The sequence below is a fragment of the Lithobates pipiens genome, unplaced genomic scaffold, assembly GCF_037356315.1.
Source record: "Lithobates pipiens isolate NorthernLeopardFrog02 unplaced genomic scaffold, aLitPip1_a1.2 Scaffold_19, whole genome shotgun sequence".
In the NCBI taxonomy this organism is placed as follows: domain Eukaryota; kingdom Metazoa; phylum Chordata; class Amphibia; order Anura; family Ranidae; genus Lithobates; species Lithobates pipiens.
In genome coordinates this window covers 123916152-123938619 of record NW_027507764.1, presented here as the reverse complement: position 1 = coordinate 123938619, position 22468 = coordinate 123916152, and the positions used below count along the sequence as shown (strand labels likewise).

Here is a 22468-nt window from a genome sequence, read left to right as displayed (position 1 = left end):
TCTCGCTTTAAAATTGCATATGCTTGTGGAAAGGCAACAAATTATAGTACTTCCAAGGCGACAATTTAAAAGTCTTTACAGTTTACCAGTTTAGAGTTACACAGGAGGTCTGGTGCCAGAATGATTGCTCTCACTCTGACGTTCGCAATGATTCCACATCTGTGGTGCGATCACCATTCGAGATGTTTGGGAAAATTCCAATCCTCAGTTATCTTTATAGTAGGATTGCAATACCGCTGGCATCAGTCCTGGGCTCCCTGGTGGCATAGGAGAGCCTCGGAAAGTGGAGGAAGGCTACGAAAGGGATCCCCATCCTCCACATGTAAAATCGATTCAGCAGCTATTTAGCAGCTGGGATCGCTTTTGCTTTATTCAGCATTGCAAACAGAAAAACGTCTTTGGGAATAGCTCTCCTGCATCACAAGCAGGGGTCCATCAGATCACCAGATTACAAAAAAGGGAATATGACTGGGACACTACGGCAATACCACAAGTAAAAACTGAAACTTTATATACTTTTGGGTATATCCTAAATTAAAAGAGATTTAAAAAGAAAACTTTGCAATTGTAGTGCCTTTAGCAATAAAGGAAACCAGTACAGAGAGGATTAAGGTAGTTCCCATTTTTTTAATTTTACTTTGGAAAAAGGGCTGTAATTCTGATCTACTGGTGTCAATTATTCATCAGCCACTTACCCAGTTCAAACATGCAGAGAGGAGCTCTGACTTTTCTCTGATTTCACTTACAGGAAACATGACCTGGGTCAGTGACTCAAACTAGTGAAACCAGACAATCATTTTTTTGGGAGGTCAGCAATTTAAAAACATACATCTATTTCATAATACAGGGCTTGTGTAATCATCATAGATAAGATTGATGTATATAATCTAATCAATATGTATCATTAAAAAAAAAAAAAATATATATATATATATATATATATATATATATATATATATATATATATATATATATATATATATATATATATACATACATACATACATACATACATACACACACACACACACACAGGCAGGGACAGCCATAATAGTTAATTATTTCTGCCTTCTAATTTACACATTTTGCACAATTAGGTTTGTTCCTGCTCCTTCTCACAATACAAGTGTATGAGCCAAATGACTTATTAAAAGACAATGCAATGCCTCTGTTAGATTTTTTTTTTTTCTCTCAACAGATCGGAGAGTCACCGTAGCTCTGCTAAGCCACTGGAAGCTTCAGTTGCTATTCTACAAATCAGTATATGTAATACAAAAATACAAATAATGAAGATAAATCTTGTAGCATGTGAACTCCTTTCATACATACACTGTATAAATAACTCAGAATACATGTTTATTGAAAATGAGCTAAACTTTCTCTCTTTCACAATTATTTCCATGGAACACAAGTAAATGATATTCCTTATAGGATTTGCCAAGGAGTGAAAAGTTACAAATGTTCACCTTTATTTCCACCACTAGGTGGCAAGCTTGGAGAACACAATCTATCAATCCATTTCCTGTTCCTTCATTTTCCTAAATGCCAGTTGACATCTGGATCATATTATCTGATAATCAGGCAAATGTAGATGTAGAGGTATAGTGGACACACAGAACGTTTCATATATAAAACATTTTGGTTTGTTTCTTATACTTAGTAGATATCTAAAAAGAACGTTATTTTTTTAGTGTTATACTGTACTAACATTATACAAAGTCACACATCTACAGTATCATCATTATTAGGACAGGCTCAGTCTGGTCCACAAGGTCAGTCTATGTAGAATAGGTCTGGCCCTAGCGCCATGTGAGACTACTGCCATGACACAAGACGCCATTCTTCTGTGTGTAAGCAGAGTCTCCAATACTAGATTTCTAGTTGGATACTTGCTTTTATACTCCCTTTAAGCATTATAGCATTGACTGTTTACTCACAAAACCCTGCATGCAATGTGCAACAGTCTAGTCTAGTGAATGCGAGTCAGCAATGGCGATTCAGAAACTTTCAGCAGACAGTATTGTGTTCTAGGAAACCAAAACTTTAAGAGCCTTTAAGAGCTATGGGCGGAAGTGACCTTTGGACGTCGCTTCCGCCCTGCAATGGTATGGAGATGGATGGGCATCTTGCCCTCACTTGTCTCCATACCCAGCAAGGGGAAACATCTGATCGCCTCCACCACTGCTGACGGCTCCAGTAAGCAGCGGAGGGCACTGCAGCGTGGTGGAAGGGGGGTGGCCCTTTTCCACTGCCGATAAATGTGATCTTGCATGGAATCCACCGCAGAGACCACTCTTATCGAAAAGTGGACCGCCAGCCGAAGAAGAGGATACTGGGGTTATGGCAGCTAGCTGCTGCCATAACAACGATATTCCTCTTCAAAGTTAGGACATATATCGGCGTGTGGCGGTCCGTAAGTGGTTAAAGAGGAGTTCCACCTGTTTTTTGCGTTTATTAAAAGTCAGCAGCTACAAAAAGTGCGGTGAGGGACAAAACACGCGTGCTTGGGTGACATTACTGAAACAGAGATCGGCGATATCTCCTAAACAGTGCAGTTTGTAATAATTTTAAAGCCACCTACAAGTGAGTGATTGCAAAAACGCTTTACATGCGGTAAAGTTGGGCAGGGGAGTTTACAACCACTTGGCAAAGAGGGTTGCTTACCTAACAACCATAAATATATGGTAGACAGAGGGGCACCAGAAGTTTTGATTCTTGAGCATGGTAGCAAGAGACTTTAAATTACTGCCAATCAGAATTTTGTGCAAATCTGGACCAATGACAAGGTTTCGGGGGGGGGGTGTAACTTGGAAAGATTAGGGGTAGGGGGAGGGGGGTAAAAAAGCAGTACAGAGGGCTACACACAGCCTTTTCCTCCCGGTGTGCCCCTCCTGCAAGCATGGTAAAGTAAGGTCTATGTGTATTGTATTTCCATTACTGTAGTCCCTTTACTTACTTTGTGTTTAAATTAAATTATCTTTGTCCATTGGCAAAACGGTATTTGTAACAACAGCTTCTCTATTTGTATTATCTACGTTTTATTTGGTAATATCTGATTATTCTATCGTTTCTTTTCTGTATAAATAAATTAGATCTTTGTATTTTAGCAACATTATCATTTCCTTATTGATTTTATTGGGTTATAGCTGCAACCGCCTTGGTTGATTCTTATATAGACAAGGTTGTAATCACTTATGGTATATATATAGTTAAGCGTATAAGTGAGGTAGGTAAAATATTGCCATTACAGATGTCAGCAGTGTTTGAAGCTGGTGACTTAAATTTTTTTTTTGGGGGGGGGGTTGCCTGGAGCTCCTCTTTAAAGTAGCATTTATTTTGATCTTTTCTATACAACACTCTGACAATTTTCACCAACCTCTGGGGATGGGAACTCCTTTACTCTTCCTTCAACAGGCATCAGCAGGATCTTGTCCCCCAGTATATTTTTCATGTGCTTGGCCATTGTCTTCTGCTGATCCAGACTGCAGTGATTCTCCAGAGAGATGATTACTGGGTACTGCGAGGTCTACACAAGGAAAGAGAAGAAACAAAAAAGAAAATGGCACAGTGCTTTTCAAATGCTCATATGTATTACAATGAGGCGATGACATCATTGGAGCAGGGGGATGATGAGAAGACTTAAAGTGGGGCTACTGCATCAGAGGGGATTTCTATTCACGTTGAAAAGATTTCCATTTCCCATTGTGTTTCCAGGACAGGAAGTGAAGGGAAATATCCCCAACAGGACAAGGCCAGTAGAAAAAAGGACATTAGCTATTTTCTAGAGCAGTGATGTGAACCTTGGCACCCCAGATGTTTTGGAACTACATTTCCCATGATGCTCATGCACACTGCAGTGTAGCTGAGCATCTTGGGAAATGTAGTTCCAAAATATCTGGGGGGGCCAAGGTCTGCCATCACTGTTCTAGAATATCTAAAATGAATGTAGGCCTATACCCGTGTACAACAGAGGAAAGGATGGCAAACAGTTTATGGTGCACATTGCAGTGCTATAGATCATGAGTCCCATTACTGCAAAGTGAAACTTGCTGCTAGCAGAAGGTGCAATATACAACTCAAAGCTTAAAAAGGCATAATTCACCTTTACCAAAACACTGACTGTGAAGGTATGGAACCCCTGTAGATAAAAACAATCAATGCCACTTTGACCAAAATTTAATAATGCCCGTGGTATAGGTGTAGGCCATTTATGTACCTCCTGAAGTTTGACTGAAAAACTAGAGCCTGCATCATGCTGTCCTGCTTTGTTTCTAGGACGTTGCTAAGAGCCTCCAAGCTGTTACTACCCACTTCCACCATCATAGGGAGCGAGCTCTCAAACACTGAGCTCACAGCTACTATGTCAGGGGAGAGAAAGAGTGTTTGAATCAGAGAAAGAGCTCACTGTGATGGAGGTATCAGTAAGAGCTAGGAGTATATTAGCAATGTCCTAGCAACAAGGCAAGATGGGATGATGTGATCTCTGGGAGTTTTAGTCAGGCTTCAGGAGGTACGTAAATGGCCCACATCCACAGGAAGGGCATTATTCAACTTTGGTCAAAGCTATACAGTTTGCTTTTTTTTTTTTATCTACACATGCCCTTTACCCACATGGGCAGTTTTTCGGTAAAGACGAACTATACTTTCAACTAGGGATGCACCAATATCTTTTTTTAAGTCGGCAGGTATGAGTACTGATACTTTCGGTCAAGTACTTTGCGATGCAATTTACGTCCATACAAAAATGAATGGGTGCAGGAAATCAATATGCTATTTGAACAGGAATGGGGTGTGATTCGTGAGAATACTTGGCATCAGCACAGGTATTGGTGCATCCCTATGTTTAACACTTCAAAATAACACTGCATAAAGAGAATGGTGAGAACAAATAGTATAAAAAATAATGCTCACAAAATCTTTAAGAATAACACTATAAAATTTAATAAAGTTGCAACATATTAAAAAACAAAATTGTATGCGATGCCTCCAGGGTGTACTGGAAATGAATAACCGTAGCCTTACATTTGTCCACTTTAATAGATCTGGATGTTGGTCCACATTCTATTTTACCTGGCTTACATGGCTCATTCTGATTGCATTGTTTAGCATCTTCTGATTGACACTCCAATGGTAGTTAATTTCGGTGTATTATAGGTATGTAACCTCGCTGTTTTGTAAACATGCTTTGAATTTTATTACTTTTTCAATAAAACTTTTTTGTTAAAAACAAACAAACCGGGCAATCCTTACCTTGAATGCATAGTTCTTTATGGTCGTTATGACATCTTTGAAGAGGATCTTTGAGGTCAGGGTGTAGCCATGATAAATTACGGGCTCCCCGTTGGGCCCATCCCAGCAATCTAGTTCCACACACCGACATCCTTTTGTAAGAGCCCTGGTTTCAAAGCAGAAGTGTGACTTGTCAATTTCAGCTATAAAAAAACATTTCAAAGCTTGCATGGAGGCTTTATTATTTACAGTTCCTCATTTGCAATACCAAGTCTATTAGGCTGGATATAAATTTCTTTTTGGTAAACCTGTGTACTATACAGCTGATAAAAGTCACACTATACAACTGTCCCCAAAACTGCATCACCCAAAACTGAATCTAGTCCACCAATAATCAGAATTTTCTGATTATATATAAAAAGACGTGTGTTAGTGTCATAACAGAAAAGTCTGGTGTGTTCAGAGTCGTAGATGACCAGCTGATTGCAGCTCACCTTATGTAGGCCTCGGTACTACTTGGTCCTTTTAGCTGGTCCTCCATCAAGTAAGTGTTGTGCGAGGAGGAGATGAAGTAATGAGACAGTGGTTGGTTCATGTCCTGGTAAACTTTACTATGTGCTGGGTTAAATACACTCCCATCATCAGACAGCAGGTACATAAGGAAACCATCTTTTGTCAGGGATTGTTGCTTCTTAGCTGTAACACAACATATAACACTATTACAACAACTTATAGTAGGATTTAATTTAGTTAATCCAGCAAGGAACTGCAGCTGAAAAAACACGATCAAAGATATAAAAGTTTAAAAACAAAGCTGGAGAAGGTCAAATGCCATTCTATGCATCAGCAACAAATTCTCAATTGCAAAAAGGACCTTAAACTGGAGGTCAATAGCACACTGCATTGTCCATTAAAGCCCACTGACACAGGTTCCAAGGCCCTTTTCACATTGACCATGTCTGGTCTGATCAACAGAGTCCATAAACAGATCCTCTGCTGAATCAGAGCAGTAAACAGTAGATGTCACGTGTGAAATATCGGTGTCTTTGTTCTTTTGCTGCATTTATAGTGAAAAGGTATGGCTGTTTTTTGCATAGATACATTGGTCAAGCTTGAACATGTGCCAAAGCTCTGGAAACTGGACTCTATTACAGCGACTGCTGCTGTCTTTCAGGTCCTGTGCCGAGTGTCTGCCCTGCTGCATAGTGAACACAGGAGACTGCTTGTTCAGTTTAGGCACCATTCAGAGAACGCTTCGCATTCTATGATTGGGCAAGGTAAAGAGGTGGGGCACTGTACCTTGTCCAATCAAAAAATGGCTTGCATTTATTGAGAAAAATGCAAGGGATTCCGTAAACGGTGCCCATACCATGTGGGACCTGGAAAGTGAAGCTTTCTGGACTCACGATAGAGCTAAGAGCAGTCAGATGTATACGGGCTAACATTCACAACCGATCCCCTCTGATTTGTCATATTTAGGTCCAAAAAAAAATGAAAAAGGATGCATTTTTATTTATATCTGGATGGACTCTGAGGTAACAGGATGTAAACTGGAGTGGTGTCTACTCCGCCACCGATCAGCATTAGATCCAGTGGTGGCGGGTGTGCTACCCCCCCGCCCCCCGGCACTCTTTGGAACGATCGGGAGGGCGGCCTTGTGCTGCGGTAGAAGTGGGGGGAGGGGGGGAGAGCTGGGGGCATTGCTTCTCCTCCTGGCCAAACAGGAAGCGAGTCCTGCGATCCGATTGGCTGGGAGTCCTAAGACTCCCTGGCCAATCGGGTCTCAGGACCCACTTCCTGATTGGCTGGTAGGAGTAGCAGGAAGATATTAGCGAATATTAATTTGCTAATGTCACACAAGTGGGCGGGCTCAGGGCATGGATTTCAACCCCACTGAAATCCATGCGTTCAGTGCCTTGCTTGTAGATTAGGGGGCCGGGCGCATGGATTTTGGGGGTGATGCCCCTGCACCCCTAATGAGCAGGCTGCCACTGAATCTGTTTTAAATGTTTGACTCTGGTTGCTGACTGAGGAAAAAACTTCAGTTCTTAGTAAGAACAAAATTTATAGAAAATGCTTTACTAGCTGAAAAACTGTGAGTGACCAACAGATTCTAGTGTCTACATAGAGCATGTGATGCTATAAATATGCACACTCTCCCTGTACAATTGCCTGTATTGCATACATACACTGAGCAGAAGTGTAAACCTTGCTATTGACCACAAAGGCTGCTATTTTATAAACTGCATACAAACACATTAGTGTCCTATAGTCAGGTACAGGAATCTGATATACAAAACCAGATTCTGCTGGTGAGTTCTGCTGAAATCATGTCTTGGAAAAGTAAACACTTGGAGCAAACATTACAATAAAACTAAACTGAATCAAGTATTGCAATGCAACATATTTAAAGCCCAAATTAAAGGAGAAGTACAGCCAATGCTTGTTTGGCTGTACTTCTCCTGTGGATCACAGGAGTGCAGATCGTTCTGCACTTTTTGACTTGTTTTCAGCAGACAACGGGCTGAATCCCACTGTCGGCTTACATCACAGAGCCGGACCAGGCTCGGGAAAGACCCCGACCATATAGTCGGGATCCACCCACATGCCTGGACCGTCGCATGGCTCAGCCTCCGAGAGCCTGCACAAGCCACACCTGCCCCCTCCACAACAGTCACCAGCTCTCTGCTCAGGGAACTGTGAGAACTGAGTGACCAGCAGTGTTTGGTTCTCAGTCTTGGAGGCACCGAAGGAGGACAGATGCAGCAGTCACCTAGGCAAGTAGGATTGTGAAATAAAAAGAAACCCCATACTTCTCTTTTAAGTTTCTGATTAAAGTGTACAGGGGGTCCCCTACTTACAAACATCCGACTTACAAACGGTTCCTACTTACAAACGGAGGGAGATAACAGGAAGTGAGAGGAAATCTACCTCCAGGAAGGGAAATTCTCTCCGGTAAGAGTTAATATGGGAAAAAGGTGTCTCCACTGATGCTTTATCACCAATTCTTGTTTCCCTAACAGCCCAACATTTTCAAAATCCAATTATCATTGGGACAGAAAGTGAGGTAAAATCTTCTGTACGGGGCACAGACAGCTAAACAAATGTTACAGGGGTAATAACCCTTCCCTATGTTATCCAAAAAGCTTAAAAATAGATTTTTTTGGCTGGAGCTAAACTTAAAAAATGAACTTGTTCTGACTTACAGATTCAACTTAAGAACAAACCTACAGTTCCTATCTTGTTTGTAACCCGGGGACCCCCTGTATGTATAGCCAAAACTTTTTATAGCGTTGGAAAGAAAAGTGAAGATTTCCCCTTAACTTTTGTTTCCGGGACAAGTCTAAAATTTAGAATTTTTTCCTCATTTTCTCTTTCTCAAGTGACAGTGGTCACCAATCAAAGACATCATCAAAAACTGACAGAACGCCTAACCATTCCCCATAATAAAACATCCCCCACCAAGCCAATCTATGAGCTTTGCGAAAGACCATACAGCTGTTGGACCTCTGCAGAAAGGCTGCTGCTTATACACAGATATGCTACTGCCAGGAAACTGGAGCTAGTTTACAAGAAAATGTAACACTAATAATTTGTACAATGATGGCTTTTAGGCTTCATGTCAAAATCACAAAACTTAATAAAAGGCGTTCAGTTGGGCTTAGCCTAACTGCAGCCACACATTTTCTTTTACTTTTGGACAGAGTGCAGGAAAGCTACAATTTATGTTAAAATTGTATTTCTGTCTGTGCCTCCCATTGGAGAGATTAAAACCATTTGCTAGGGATCAGTTAGCTAAATATAGTTATTCATATATATATATATATATATATATATATATATATATATATATATATATATATATATATATATATATATATATATATATATATATATATATATATATATATATATATATATATATATATATATATATATATATATATCTTTGTCTGTCTGCCTTCACCTTTTTATAATGATTTTTTTCCTTGGAAAACACCAAAAGCTCTTTATTTGGTGTAATATTTATGATTATTATTTTGCAGTCAGGGTGTGTATATATATATATATATATATATATATATATATATTTATTATACACATACATACATACATACATATATACACATACACACACACACACACACACACACACACACACAGGGTTACTCGCTTCCCTTTGGAAATAAATATCTGACAGTCTCTAACCCTTCAATTCTAAAATGAAAAAAAAAAAATGAGAAGTTACCTACATTAGAATTATTATTATTATTATTATTATTTTTTTTTTAAAGTAATTGGTTTCCTTGGACAACAAGGCTTTTCCTTTTTTTACTTGGCATGAGATGTGGGAAGTTTTCCCTCCAGAGATAAATCTTGCTCACCTTCCTCACTTGGCTCATACTTGTCTATCAGAGAGGCTGCCTGCTCCAAGGTCACGACCTCCCTCTGCTCCACCTCCAGGAATTTCTGCAGTTTTTCAGCAGACAGAAGATGCTCGCTGCTCTTGTAGGTGTCAAATATTACATCTATTTCTTCTCGCATTGTCAGGATTTTATAAAATTCCTCAATTTCGTCATCCTCCAGAGCTCCAGTCTGCGATTTATCACATTGCTAAAAATATAGTATTATTAAGTTAATTGTTCGATTTTTTTTTTTTTTTTTTAATCTGCAACACTATAAATAATATCAGTGAACAAATCCTTCCAGTGTCTGATGGCTCATTTAGATATACTATATATTTACTTTATATTGTATTTATATTTTGGTGAATTCAATCATTTTCATGAATGTTTTCAAGAGCTTTCCATGCATACTTTAAGAGATGCAGAGGGTTCCATCTATTATACAGGATCTTCAAGTGACTCTGCCCCTTTTGCCCCCTATATTTGCTGATTTTTGCCATTTAAAGCTAAATTCCATTAAGGCTGGGTTCACACTGCTGCGGGGGGAGATCCGGATGTGATTCGCACCGCACTGCAGTGCAAATCACATCCGATCTCCGTAGCGATGCGAGTTCAGCCATACAGATAATATGGCTGAATTCGCATCGCTCAGGGAGCAAACTCGCATGGGACCCTTTTTTTGGTCCGCAGCAGAATCGGATCGCATGGGTGTTCACACCATGCGATCCGATTCCTGTGCGAGTGTGCAGATCGCACTGCGATATGCGGACGGATCTGGGGGTGTCATTAAAATTTCATTGACACTCCCAGCCGTTCGCATAGGGCAGTGTGAACTGCCGGCGGGAGGCATGCGATGCGGGAAAACGCCGCGGATTCGCGGCGTTCCCGCATCGCTGTGGTGTGAACCCGGCCTAATTCAGCAACTTTGAAAAAAGTGCAGGCCACACTGAGTGGGACATTTACTAAAACTGGTGCACATAAAATTTGGTGCAGCTGTGCATAGTAACCAATTAGCTTCTAGGTTTATTGAACAAGCTAATGTTAGAAGCAGATTGGTTACTATGCACACCTGCACCAGATTCTGTATACACCCATTTTAATAAATCACCCCCTCAATGAGTTAAGTCCAATTAGGCGCTGCTAAAATGAGTGGCTCTTTAGCGCTAAGGCGCGGGAGCGGCCCCAGTGAGAAAGGGGTCCAAGTTCTTTTAGATCAAAGGATTGAACTTCGGCTTGTAAAGGAGGGAAGTTTAACAACTTAAATGACTAAACCTTTTTCTGACACTTGTTGCTTACAAGTTAAAATCAGTATTTTTTTTTTGCTAGAAAATTACTCAGAACAGCCAAATTTTTTTTTTAGCAGAGACCCTAGAGAATAAAATGGTGATTGTTGCAATATTTTTGTCACACTGTATTTGCGCAGCAGTCTTTCAAATGCAATTTGTTTACAAAAAACACATATTAATAAACAAAAAAACACAGTAAAGCTAGCCCAATTCTTTTTTATAATGTGAAAGATGTTAGGCCGCGAGAATCGTGAGAGAATTTGGATTTTATTCTAAGCAAAAAAAATCGTGGCTTTCAAGTTGGCCAGAATCATGCAGCTCTAACTCCCAAAGGATACTCTCCAGCTTTGAGAGGAGAGAAGCAGACAAAGAAGCTATGCCCGCTCATCTGTGCTGCTCATTCACAGAAGCCTTTGTATTTTGTGAATTAGTTCACATAATACAAAGGCTTCTGTGAATGGGTAGAAGGGCAGGCAAAGCAGTTCCAGATACTCTGCTCTGAAGGAACAAAGACCACAGTGAGCATTGTTGGAGCTCTGAAAGTTATCTACCTGGAGAACAATAAACACGATGGTTAGATGTGAAAAATAAGAGATACGTCTACAAGGTGGCAGGCACCACATTAGACTTAACTCATGGTATGCCTGTAGTATTAACAAAGTAGCTTAATTCATAGAATTCAGCTTTAAAGTTGAATTCCAGGTATGACTAGTTAAGAAAATATAAAGCATTCTCTGCATCCAAGCCAAGTTGGTGGCCTCCTATGTTCACAATGCAGCAGGGCACTCAGCATGGGAACTGGAAGCTAGTGGAGATCACTGGAGTAATGGTGCCTACTATAGTGATTTCCGGCTTTCACAGAAATCCTACAGGAATGGTATATGCATGCTTACATTGGTCCAGGCTGGACCAATGTAATTACTGTATGTAACATTATCCATATCTTACTGAATGGATATATACTGATCAGACATAACTTTATGACCACGGACAGGCCAAATAATTTAAATTTATCTCATTACAAGGGCATCTCAAAGTAAACATGTTGTCCCCGAAGTGGATGTATTGAAAGCAGAAAGAAAGAATGAGCAAGTGTAAGGATTTCAGCAACTTTGACAAGGGCCAAAATGTAAGACAACCGGATCAGAGCATCTCCAAAATTACAGCTCTTGTGGGATGTTCCCAGTTTGCAGGGGGCAGGACCTAACAAAAATGGTCCAAAAAAGAAAAAACTGAACCAACAACAGAGTCAAGGGCAGCCAAGGCATCATCACAGTGTGTGGTGTATGGGCCTGAATAGTCACAGACTGCTCAGGGTGCCCATGCTGTCAGAGCCAAAAAAGCCTATAATGAGCACAATGAGTACATCGGAATTGGACCGTGGATCAATGGAAGAAGGTGGCCTGCTGTGATATATTGCTTTTTTTTACATCACGTTGATGATCAAGTGCATATATATATATATATATGTTTCGCTTACTGGGGTAAGAGGAGGTACAAGAATGCATTACTAGAAGAAAGCAAGCTGGCGGAGGCAGTGATGGCTTGGTGCAACATACCACAGCATTCCTTCAGAGGTCTAGTGGAGGCCATGCCTCAATGGGTCAGGATTGTTTTGGCAGCAAAAGGGGAACCTACTCAATATAAGGGGGGTGGTAAGAATGTTATGACTGATCAGTGTAATTTCTATCTTCTGTCTTGGGAACCTAAGCATTGGATTCCAGTATCTGCTCTTAGGTCCTAACGCACCGGATGTTCAAGATGGAACTAGATCGTGAATGGTAAAGCATTTTTGTGTATTGTATCCTTTCATGGACTTTTCATTAGACAATATGAAGAAATGCCTTTTGTTGACACTCAGCACTCTTTAATGAGTGTAATAATAAAACTATTTTAAAAGGGAAGATAAGAATCCCATTTGTACATAAATCTATATTTAGAAGAACACATACCTGGAATATTTGTTTTGCATAGTTGTCATCAGTCTCAACATTTACTTCCTGCAAGAAGTTCTTTAGCTCCTTAAGGCTCATCTTGTTGTCTTTATTTTTGTCTACTTTCCGTAGACAAGTGTGAATCCAACTTTTTTTAAAGCGTTCAGGAAAAAAAAGCTTAGCTTTTATACAGGTCAATTCATCATACTATATATTGCACAGCTAAACACTAAATAATGCAGACTGTAGAGCAGACATAGAATACAAAGACTCTCTAATATGCAAATAATGACCACCCTTACATGGTCGCTGGGTCTAGTCTTCCATACCCCACTATTAGTTAGGGAGGCTGCACAATCATAGTGATAAGCCAACAGTGAGGTAGGGTATTCCACTACTGGCGCTCTTCCCTTCTATGAGTGCATAACTTGTGTTGTGGAGAAGAAAGGGATAATTGTAGCCGCAGCGAAAGTGCCTGGATTCATATCCTAATGTAAGCCGTTTATGACCTTGTTTTTATCATAAGGTCCATCTAGGAAGGCAGGGCATATTTGTATTTCACTGTGGTGGCATGCACATATTGGGGAGTGAAAGGGCTCCACTGGGAACAGACTGAAGATTCTCATTCTCTGGGGATTACAGTTATTTGTGCCCTTGGAAAATTTACTTTGCACACAGGACTTATTATTTAAGGTGATTCGCACAGCTTGAATTTGTGGAGTGAAATCACAGATTATACTGTATTCACCAGTTTAAGGAATTGTTAAAAATAGTTTTCTTTTTCAAAATTGTTGCTCTTAACTTTGTTTATAGTGCAAAAAATAAAAACCACAGAGGTGATTAAATGGCACCAAAAGATAGCTCTATCTGTGGGAGAAAAATAACACAAATTTATTTTGGGTACAGCATTGCATGACCGTGCAATTACCAGTTAAAGCAGAGCAGTGCCAAATCGTAAAAAGTGCTCTAGTTAGGAAAGGGGTAAAACCTTCCGGGGCTGAAGTGGATAAGAAGCTGAGGGTAATGGAAATGGACTGGCCAAGCATCTCCAGACCTATACTCTATTGAACATCTGTGAGGCATCCTCAAATGGAAGGTGGAGGAGCGCAAGGTCTCTAACATCCACCAGCTCAGTGATGTCATCATGGAGGAGTGGAAGAGGACTCCAGTGGCAACCTGTGAAGCTCTGGTGAATTCCATGCCCAAGAGGGTTAAAGCGGGAGTCCGCTTTTTTTTTTTTTTTTTTTTTAAAGCCAGCAGCTACAAATCCTGCAGCTGCTGACTTTTAAAATAGTGACACTTACCTGTCCAGCGCGCCCGCGATGTCGGCACCCGAAGCCGATCTCTCGATCGTCTCTCGGGTGCTGCCGTCGCCATCTTGGGTATGGGAATCAGGAAGTGGAGCCTTTTGGCTTCATTTCCCGGTTCCCTACTGCGCATGCGCGAGTCGCGCTGCGCAATAAGGATGGACCCGCTGCCTCTGGGATCTGTGCGTTTCCCAGCAGGCAGCGGGGGACTTTGCGGAAAGGGGCATAGATTACGCCCCTTTCCGAGAGAGCTATCCCGGAAGTGGGTGCAGATACCTGTACTGTACAGGTACCTGCACCCCCCTCCCCCCTGAAAGGTGCCAATTGTAGCGCCGGAGGGGAGGAATCCAATGAGCGGAAGGTCCACTTTAGGGTGGACCTCCGCTTTAAGGCAGTGCTGGAAAAGAATGTGGCCACACAAAATATTGGACACTTTGGGCCTAACTTGGACATTTCACTTAGGGGTATACTCACTTATGGCAGTTTTAGACATTAATGGCTGTGTGCTGTTATTTTGAGAGGACAGCCAATTTAAATCATTATACAAGCTGTACACTCACTACTTTACATTTTAGCAAAGTGTAATTTTTTTCAGTGTTGTCACATGAAAAGATATAACAAAATATTTGAGGGGTGTACTCACTTTTGTGAGATACTGTGTGTGTGTGTATATATATATATTATATATATATACACACACACATACATACACCGGAACCATAGGTGGTCACACGCTTGTAGCGGCCATTTACCACGTGATCACTCCATCAAATGACGGAGTGATCACTTGTGAACAAACCGGCATTATGTTATGACACTGGTTCCTCCCTCCCCTCTCTGTGCCGATCTGTACAGTGCGAGGGGAGAGGGGAGAGATTGTTTTTAGCAGCACTGTGGGCTGGATCTATAGTGCCCATACTACTGTGCAATACTCTGCAATAATGTGTAATACCCTGCAGTACTCTGCAGTAATGTGCAACACTCTGCCAACACTCTGCCATAAATTTTAACAGAAACAAAGATTTTTTCTTTTTTTACCAAAATATACAGTCTTTTTTGATTTATAGCACAAAAAATAAAAAACCCAGTGGTCATTGAGTACCACCAAAATAAAGCTCTATTTGTATGAAAAAAAGGACACATATTTCATATGGGTACAGTGTTGCATGATTGAGTAATTGTCATTCAAAATCTGAGCACCAAAAGCTGAAAATTGGTCTGGTTAGGAAGGGGGTTTAAGTGCCCAGTGGTCAAGTGGTTAATAAGGTCCTAAAGGTTTTCATATACTTATCCATTAATGGTATTAAATTACCTGTACCAAAACCATTGTAGAATTCATATTCTCCTTTTTTTGCCTCTATACACTTTAAAATTGAACATGCCAAATGTCAGGCAAGTTAGTAAATATAGGAGCAGCTGGTGCCTGTCTTTACCACATGTCTATGCCAACTAGTAATTAGAGGATCTTGCTAGCTAGAAATGGTTTTGATCCATATATTTATTCTTTGACCTACATCCAACTTCTCGATGCCTCTATAATTAAGGAAATGTGTGTACGATAAGCCATCTACCACAAGGAGAACCTCTTACATGCCCTAGGACAGTCTGTTGTCTCATTTATAAATATTCATGTCGTCACTATTACAAAAAACCGAGGGAGGGTGTTGGTGTGTGTAGACTGTGTACCCATGTGATGGTGTATATAACAACAAATATAACTGTCAGGTGGCTGAACCGTATACTGTAATAACCTTGTGCGCATTTCAATATGCCAAAGATAGAGGAAATTTACCAAAACATTGAGATAGTGCTCTACAGAATCCATATCATGATATACAGCTCACCCCCACCCCCCTCCTCCATGGGCAGAAGTTGTTTTCCCATAATTAAAGGCTCATGCAACCTAAAACTTATATTTTTGTCTACAACTGTTATTTTGGATCTGGATAAATGGCAGCAGGGTACAACACCCACTAGGTTTTTAGACCTCTTCCTGAACGTCTATGAAAAGATGCCTTTGCCCAAGGTCTCAATTCCAACCTGCTGTGAGGGGAGTCTTATTTCCCTTTTTCCATTGGATACATTAAAGAGATATAGCAGGAGTTACTAGTTACAGAATATTCTAATGTGGAAGCAAAAGAGATATAGGAGACCTGTGATGGATTGTGGGTGGGTGGACAGACCCTTTAAATCAGGGGTTTATAACAAAGGTTTCCAGGCCCCATGGCATTATGGGAACCAAATGATGAGGGTATAGGACTGGATCTCTGAATAATTGAAAACAATGAATAAAGAGGGAATTCTGTAAATTATTGAATCTAACATTATAGGGGAAATTTACCCACAACAACTCGATAAAAAAATTTCTTTAGCAATGAACATACATTCCACATTAATAATTAAGCTACCAAAAGTAGTGTGTGCTGTAAATTGCCTCCAGCATTGTTCCCGTTTCTTCTTGCTGGAGGCTGCCATTTTGCTGAAGCCCAGAGCCCCTGAACAGCAGTAAATCTTTAGGCTGTCAGCAGACTGGCCTCTACAAATTCAGCCTAAAATAGGAGAGCAACTGAGCATATGCAGAGCAGGGTGAAACAGTGTATTACTGGATTTTAAACAGTAGAGACACTTTTTAATGTTTCAGTACATAGCTATGCCAGCAAAAGGGGCCAGCCTGATCTAGTAGGACTTACATTTTCTGACTAACGTTCCACTATAATGTGAAAAAATTGATTTGATGTGTCAGTTAATCAATTCCATGTTTTGAATACACACAAAAAAAAAAAAAAAAACACAGCAAAATCTCATTAGCTGTAACTAGCTTGTGTATTTGTGATTTACTGTTTTATTTAAATAAATAAAAATAATTGTGATTTTTTTTTTAGCTGTTCTGTTCTATCTATACATATGTAAAAGTATAGCTATTGACATTCTTTTGAAGTCACACTGGTACCCAATAGGACCCGTGGTGATGATGATGATGGCAGTCTGGTGAAGGGGGTACAGGGATATGTTGGGTTATGTGTCTAAAAACATGTATACAAAGGGAAGCAGAGAGGAGAGACAGCATTTTTCTTTTTTGCTATAATATAAAAAAGGCCCCCCACCATGACTTTAGATCAGGGGTCTCAAACTGGTGGCCCTCCAGCTGTTGCGAAACTACAAGTCCCATGAGGCATTGCAAGGCTGACAGTTGCAAGCATGTCTCACACAGGCAGAGGCATGATGGGACTTGTAGTTTTGCAACAGCTGGATGGCCGCCAGTTTGAGACCCCTGCTTTAGATGTATATACTCCTTGCTTATCCTTATCAACAAAATCACCCAGTAGCTAAAGAAGCAAACTTGTCTAGAGCAACACCATCTGTTTGCATTCACTGCCTGCCTGCGGACAACTTTAATCAAGACAAAAAAAAAAAAAAAGTTCTGAATACAAGTCATGAAAGAAATATAAAGTTTGCCATTGTCAACATCCCATTAGGAAAATGCTACTTGTCCAGCTGTCATGCTGATGATTCAATGATTTAAAAGGCAATGCCTTGAAGCCAGCACAGATATAATCAGTTATGATTTTCTCTGGCTTTTGTTTGTTGCATGCTTGTTCCCAGTCAGCAAAGCAACTAGTATTTTTCCAAGTAGATCACCAATGGTAGCCTGCATACTGCTCTCATGATAGGTGTACTTTACCTATGTTGTACTGTGCAGTTCACCCTCATCTGAGTGTCCAGGAGCAAATGGATTTGAGGTGATTATATGATTTAGCAATTCATTGATAGATCAAAGTATCCATTAGTGTACAGACAAATCTAATTTTGCCAAACGGCTAGAAAATGTGTAGGTGTGTAAACTGCAAATTACTTTCTCCAGGGTTAAAAAGGAAAGAAAAAAAAATCTAATTGTGTTACAAGCAACATGTATGCAGCACTAGTTGTAAGCTGAAGTCCAGCAAGAAAATCTTAAACATTATTAGCCCCCCCCCCCCCATGCCAATGATGCAGCATATAGCAATCGTGTGCAGTTGGTTTTGCACAGAGTGGCCCCGATCCTCCTCTTCTGGGGTCCCTCAGCTGTGCTCCTGGCTCCTCCTCTTCTTGAGTGCCCCGTTGGAGAGCCGCTCTCCCTCGTGACACTCATGCGGGTGTGCTGCCATGTCCTGCCTCTGCGTCCATTGATACAGACAGCAGGACTCGGCCCCGCCCCCAGGTCATTGGATTTGATTGACATTTGTTGGAGCCAATGGCTGCGCTGCTATCAATCTATCCAATCAGGACCCGAGCCACCGGCTGGAGCTGGTGTGCTCATTCCAGTCACTGGTAAGACCGGGTTCAGGTAAGTAAAAGGGGGGCAGCTGCATCACAGGATGTTTTTCACCTTAATGCATATAATGCATTAAGGTGAAAAACCCTGAGGGTTTTATAACTCCTTTAAAAGCGTTACTAAACCCAGGACCCTGCATTCACTATATCTGGTCTCCCACAGTACACAGAACATGGCAATGTAATTATTTTAGTAAATATAAACTGCTAAATACCTTTTTCCCCATCAGCAGTATATAGCAGTCCTGCGACTTCAATCAGTGTTTGGTTAAAGCCTGTAAGAGAAGTTTCCATTCTCCTCTGAATGTCCTATGAGGCTGCATGACCCCTAACTGGACAGTGCTGATCACATGCACACTCACAAAAACAAAAACAAAAAATTCTCTCTCTTGCAATACACAAACGGAGCATGTGCAGAGTGCTCCCAAGACTCCATACTACCAGATGGATTGGAGACAGTAAAAGAAGGGGAGGATCAGAGGAGACAGAATCAAACAGCCTTTTTACACAATGCGGAAGATTAACCCCTTAGGTTCCACAGTGAGTAGAATAAGCATTCTTTACTGCATATACAGACCGATTTTTACCTTTGTGGTTTAAGTAACACTTTAATTACATGGCAGCTAAGTAATTTATATTCCCCCTCTTCATGGAGTCCCTATCCCCATGATTAGGCTCTGGGGGTGGAGTGAAACACGTTGGGAACCTGGCTTGGCTGGAGCCCAGGCTGAGGCTGTCATTTCATATATTCACGGGGTCTTGCAGTGATGTGCGGGACATAGGACATTTTTTGTCTTGTACTGGCTTTTTAGCTACTCCAGTGATACGCTTATTTGAGTACTCGGTCACTGACCTGGAATATATATGCACATAAGGACTAACTTTTCTCCAACCTTATGATCTGCACATTGTACCAACTCAAAGTATTGAAGACAGGGGGTCAGCATGACAGCCAGCAAACTAGAATCTTAAAAAGGTCAATAATGACCGCCCCAAAACTTTAATTTTTAGCTCCACCATTTTCTCACCAGTCAGCACATAAATAGGCAGATCCAGGTGTGCCTTTGCATCGCTAGATTTGGGATGGGGAGCACAAAAATAAAAAATAAAAAATGAATGTAAAACCAAAAAAAATAATAAAAACACAACAATGACACTTCCAATGCTTGATGACGCTCCTATCTTACACATGCCAACTGTGAAAAGGATACTGCTGTAACTTCTGTTTTTGGCTCATAGATCGGGACTTGTTTATTACTTTATTTAAGCCTCCCGTCCAGTGAGCAGCTTCCTCATTAGAGCTGGCTATTAGATCAAGGTTCTTGCGGTGTCCCTTGAAGATGATAGAGAAGCAGAGGTCTTTCGACACGTCATGAGCATAACGTTTCATCCCTTCCGTCTCATGGCCAGGCCGCACATCCTCAATGTCATCAATACTGACTGTCCAAAGAAAAACAGAAATGTGGTTAGGAGAAGACAGTAATAACCTTATGAGCTGCAATGTTCAATAGGGGACATCTACAGAACACAGATGAAATATCAGACAATCAATGCACTTGGATATCCCTAGGCCATTCAAGAGAACTTTATATGTGGTTATTTGTATACTAACATTTGAGCTTGCATGGTGTCACATGAACTTCTAGCGCAAAGTTGAAGAATGACTCCAGGCAAAAATACCTTTTTTGTAGAAGAGGGAGACTTGTCTTACTAAAAGACCCAGATTTACTAAAGGTGTAGAGGATGTTCACTTTAAGAGTGAATTTTCGTTTCCCTTGGTAAAGTAGGTTAAACAAAGTAAAATTCCACCAATCAGAATGTTCTGGTCGGAGGGCACTGCTTTCATTAGCTCCATTACCCAAACACCTAATGTATGCAACCCCTTAAGGGGCCTGTTGGGTTATATTGACGATGAATACCTTTCCAAAATGCATGCAGTTTTTCCTACGTTTGGTATTGTTATATGCAAAGAAATCCATACCTATGTAATGGATGTCACCAACCCCTCCCACCATACATTTCTGGCTTACCATCATTAAAGTGGTTGTAAACCTCCAATTGTGACTTTTACCGATAGGCAAGCCTAGAATAAGGCTTACCTATAGGTAGTGGAAATATCCCTAAATGTGCGCGGTTTAGGAGATATTTGCTGTACACTGCGCCAAGGATGTCATCGGCGCATGCGTCGTGAAGAAACGGTCCTCCGTGCTGTTTCTTCACGCACAAGTGCTGTGAGCAATGGCTCCTGCGCACATGCGTGGGAGTGACATCACGTGGCTCTGGCCAGTCACAGAGCTGGAGTCCGCGGGCCCGAAAGGAAGAGGGGAGAAGATGGATGCGTCCATCAGCGGAGACAGCACAGGCTTCGTTTTCAGGCAAGTACTACATAATGTGCTAGTATGCGATGCATACTAACCCATTATACTTTTACTTTGCAGGGGAACAAAAAGGAAGTAAAACCCATCAGGGCACTTTAACCGGGCACTTCCACTATACAAGTTAACGTATGAGGCCAGAGGATACCCTCGTAAATTTCATAAAATATGGGACATATGGGCGAGTTAAGATTGCACTACACCACCTGCTACCTAGATTAATGGCTAGGGACGTGGATCCATGGTGGATGCGTCCCCATTTTCTTTTGACTAAATGTGTCTCAATATGCATGTCTTGATAAAGTGACCTATTTCTATTTGATTGCGTTTCAGATGTATAATTGCTACTTTTACACTGATCTATGTTGAACGGATACATTGTAGATTATGTACAGTGATAGTTGAGCACTGTTTGCTCTACTGCATTTGCTTTTGCTCTTTTGTACTTGTTATTTGTGTACACTAAAATTACACATTTAAAAAAATAAATAACGAAGTAAAATTCCACTCTGCAAAGAACTCTCAATCAATTGCGAAGCAAAAAAAGAAAAAAAAATGCACATTATAGGAATACAGCACCAGTCAAATAATTTACCTCTAATGAAGAGTGTCCTATGTCCTCCTGGCTGCCGCTTACTGCGCAAATCCTTCCTTAAAAGGATAGTTCACCTTTACAAAAAACCTGCCTATGCAGTTAAGGGATGTTTGTAGATTAAACCAAATTGTGCAGCGCTGACTAAAGATGAATAATATCCTTGCTATAGGTGTAGACCATATATATACCTTACGAAGCCTGGTTGGAATACTCCCAATGTCCTGGGAGGACTTATAAAGCCTGACTGGAATACTTCCAGGACATTGCTAAGGTATGCAAATGGCCTACATCTAAAGCCACTGGTTTTCATTTCAGCCTTCTAGTTGATAAAGAGGATGTCGGGTGTCAACACAGCATTGTTTGCCCCTCACCTTAAAGTAATTGTAAGGGTATGTATTTTTTATTTTTTTTAACATAAACATATACTTACCTCCACAGTGAGTGCAGCTCCTTTTGCACAGAGTGGCCCCGAACCTGCTCTTCTGGGGTCCCCTGGCGGCACTCGCAGCTCCTCCCCATATTAAATAACCTCCTAGGAGAAGCACTTCCCTGAGGAGGTTACCTTGCGAGTCCAGCATTCGGCGTCCATAGCCAACAAATGTATGACTCGGCCCCCACCTCAGCGCCTGCGTCATTGGATTTGATTGAGGGCAGCGGGAGCCAATGGCTGCGCTGCTATAAATCTATCCAACCAAGAGCCAAGAGAACCCCAGGCAGAGAGACAGCGCATCCCCGGTGGGTCAAGTTCCAGGGCCCAGTTAAGTAAAACAGGGGCTGGAGGGTGGTCACTTTCATGTAGAACGAATAACAAAGTACAATTACATATCAGCCTGCTAGGCAACAAAGTATTACTGCAACAAAGTGTCAACTGGAACAAATCATGTAAGAGACAATATGCTAATATCCAATTCCAAAAAGTAGGTCAGAAGTAACTTATAAAAGGAAGAGGAGCACTAACGGTATTCAGATCCTCAAGGTGAAGGTCTTTATCCAGAGGCTCTAACGCAGAGTGGCATAGTATATCT

General features: G+C 41.0%; 1 protein-coding gene across 3 annotated transcripts in view; it reads right to left on the bottom strand.

Moving 5' to 3' along the window:
• Nucleotides 1-22468, bottom strand: part of PLCD1 (phospholipase C delta 1) — a 175328-nt gene that overhangs the window by 23455 nt on the left and 129405 nt on the right. For all 3 annotated transcript variants that reach the window (XM_077491233.1, XM_077491232.1, XM_077491234.1), the window contains 6 exons: nt 19685-19913; nt 12874-13003; nt 9615-9843; nt 5724-5925; nt 5251-5395; nt 3377-3526 (listed from right to left, as the gene is read on the bottom strand). In XM_077491233.1, the coding sequence (XP_077347359.1) occupies nt 3377-3526; nt 5251-5395; nt 5724-5925; nt 9615-9843; nt 12874-13003; nt 19685-19913 (1085 nt within the window). The remainder of the gene's footprint in view (nt 1-3376; nt 3527-5250; nt 5396-5723; nt 5926-9614; nt 9844-12873; nt 13004-19684; nt 19914-22468) is intronic.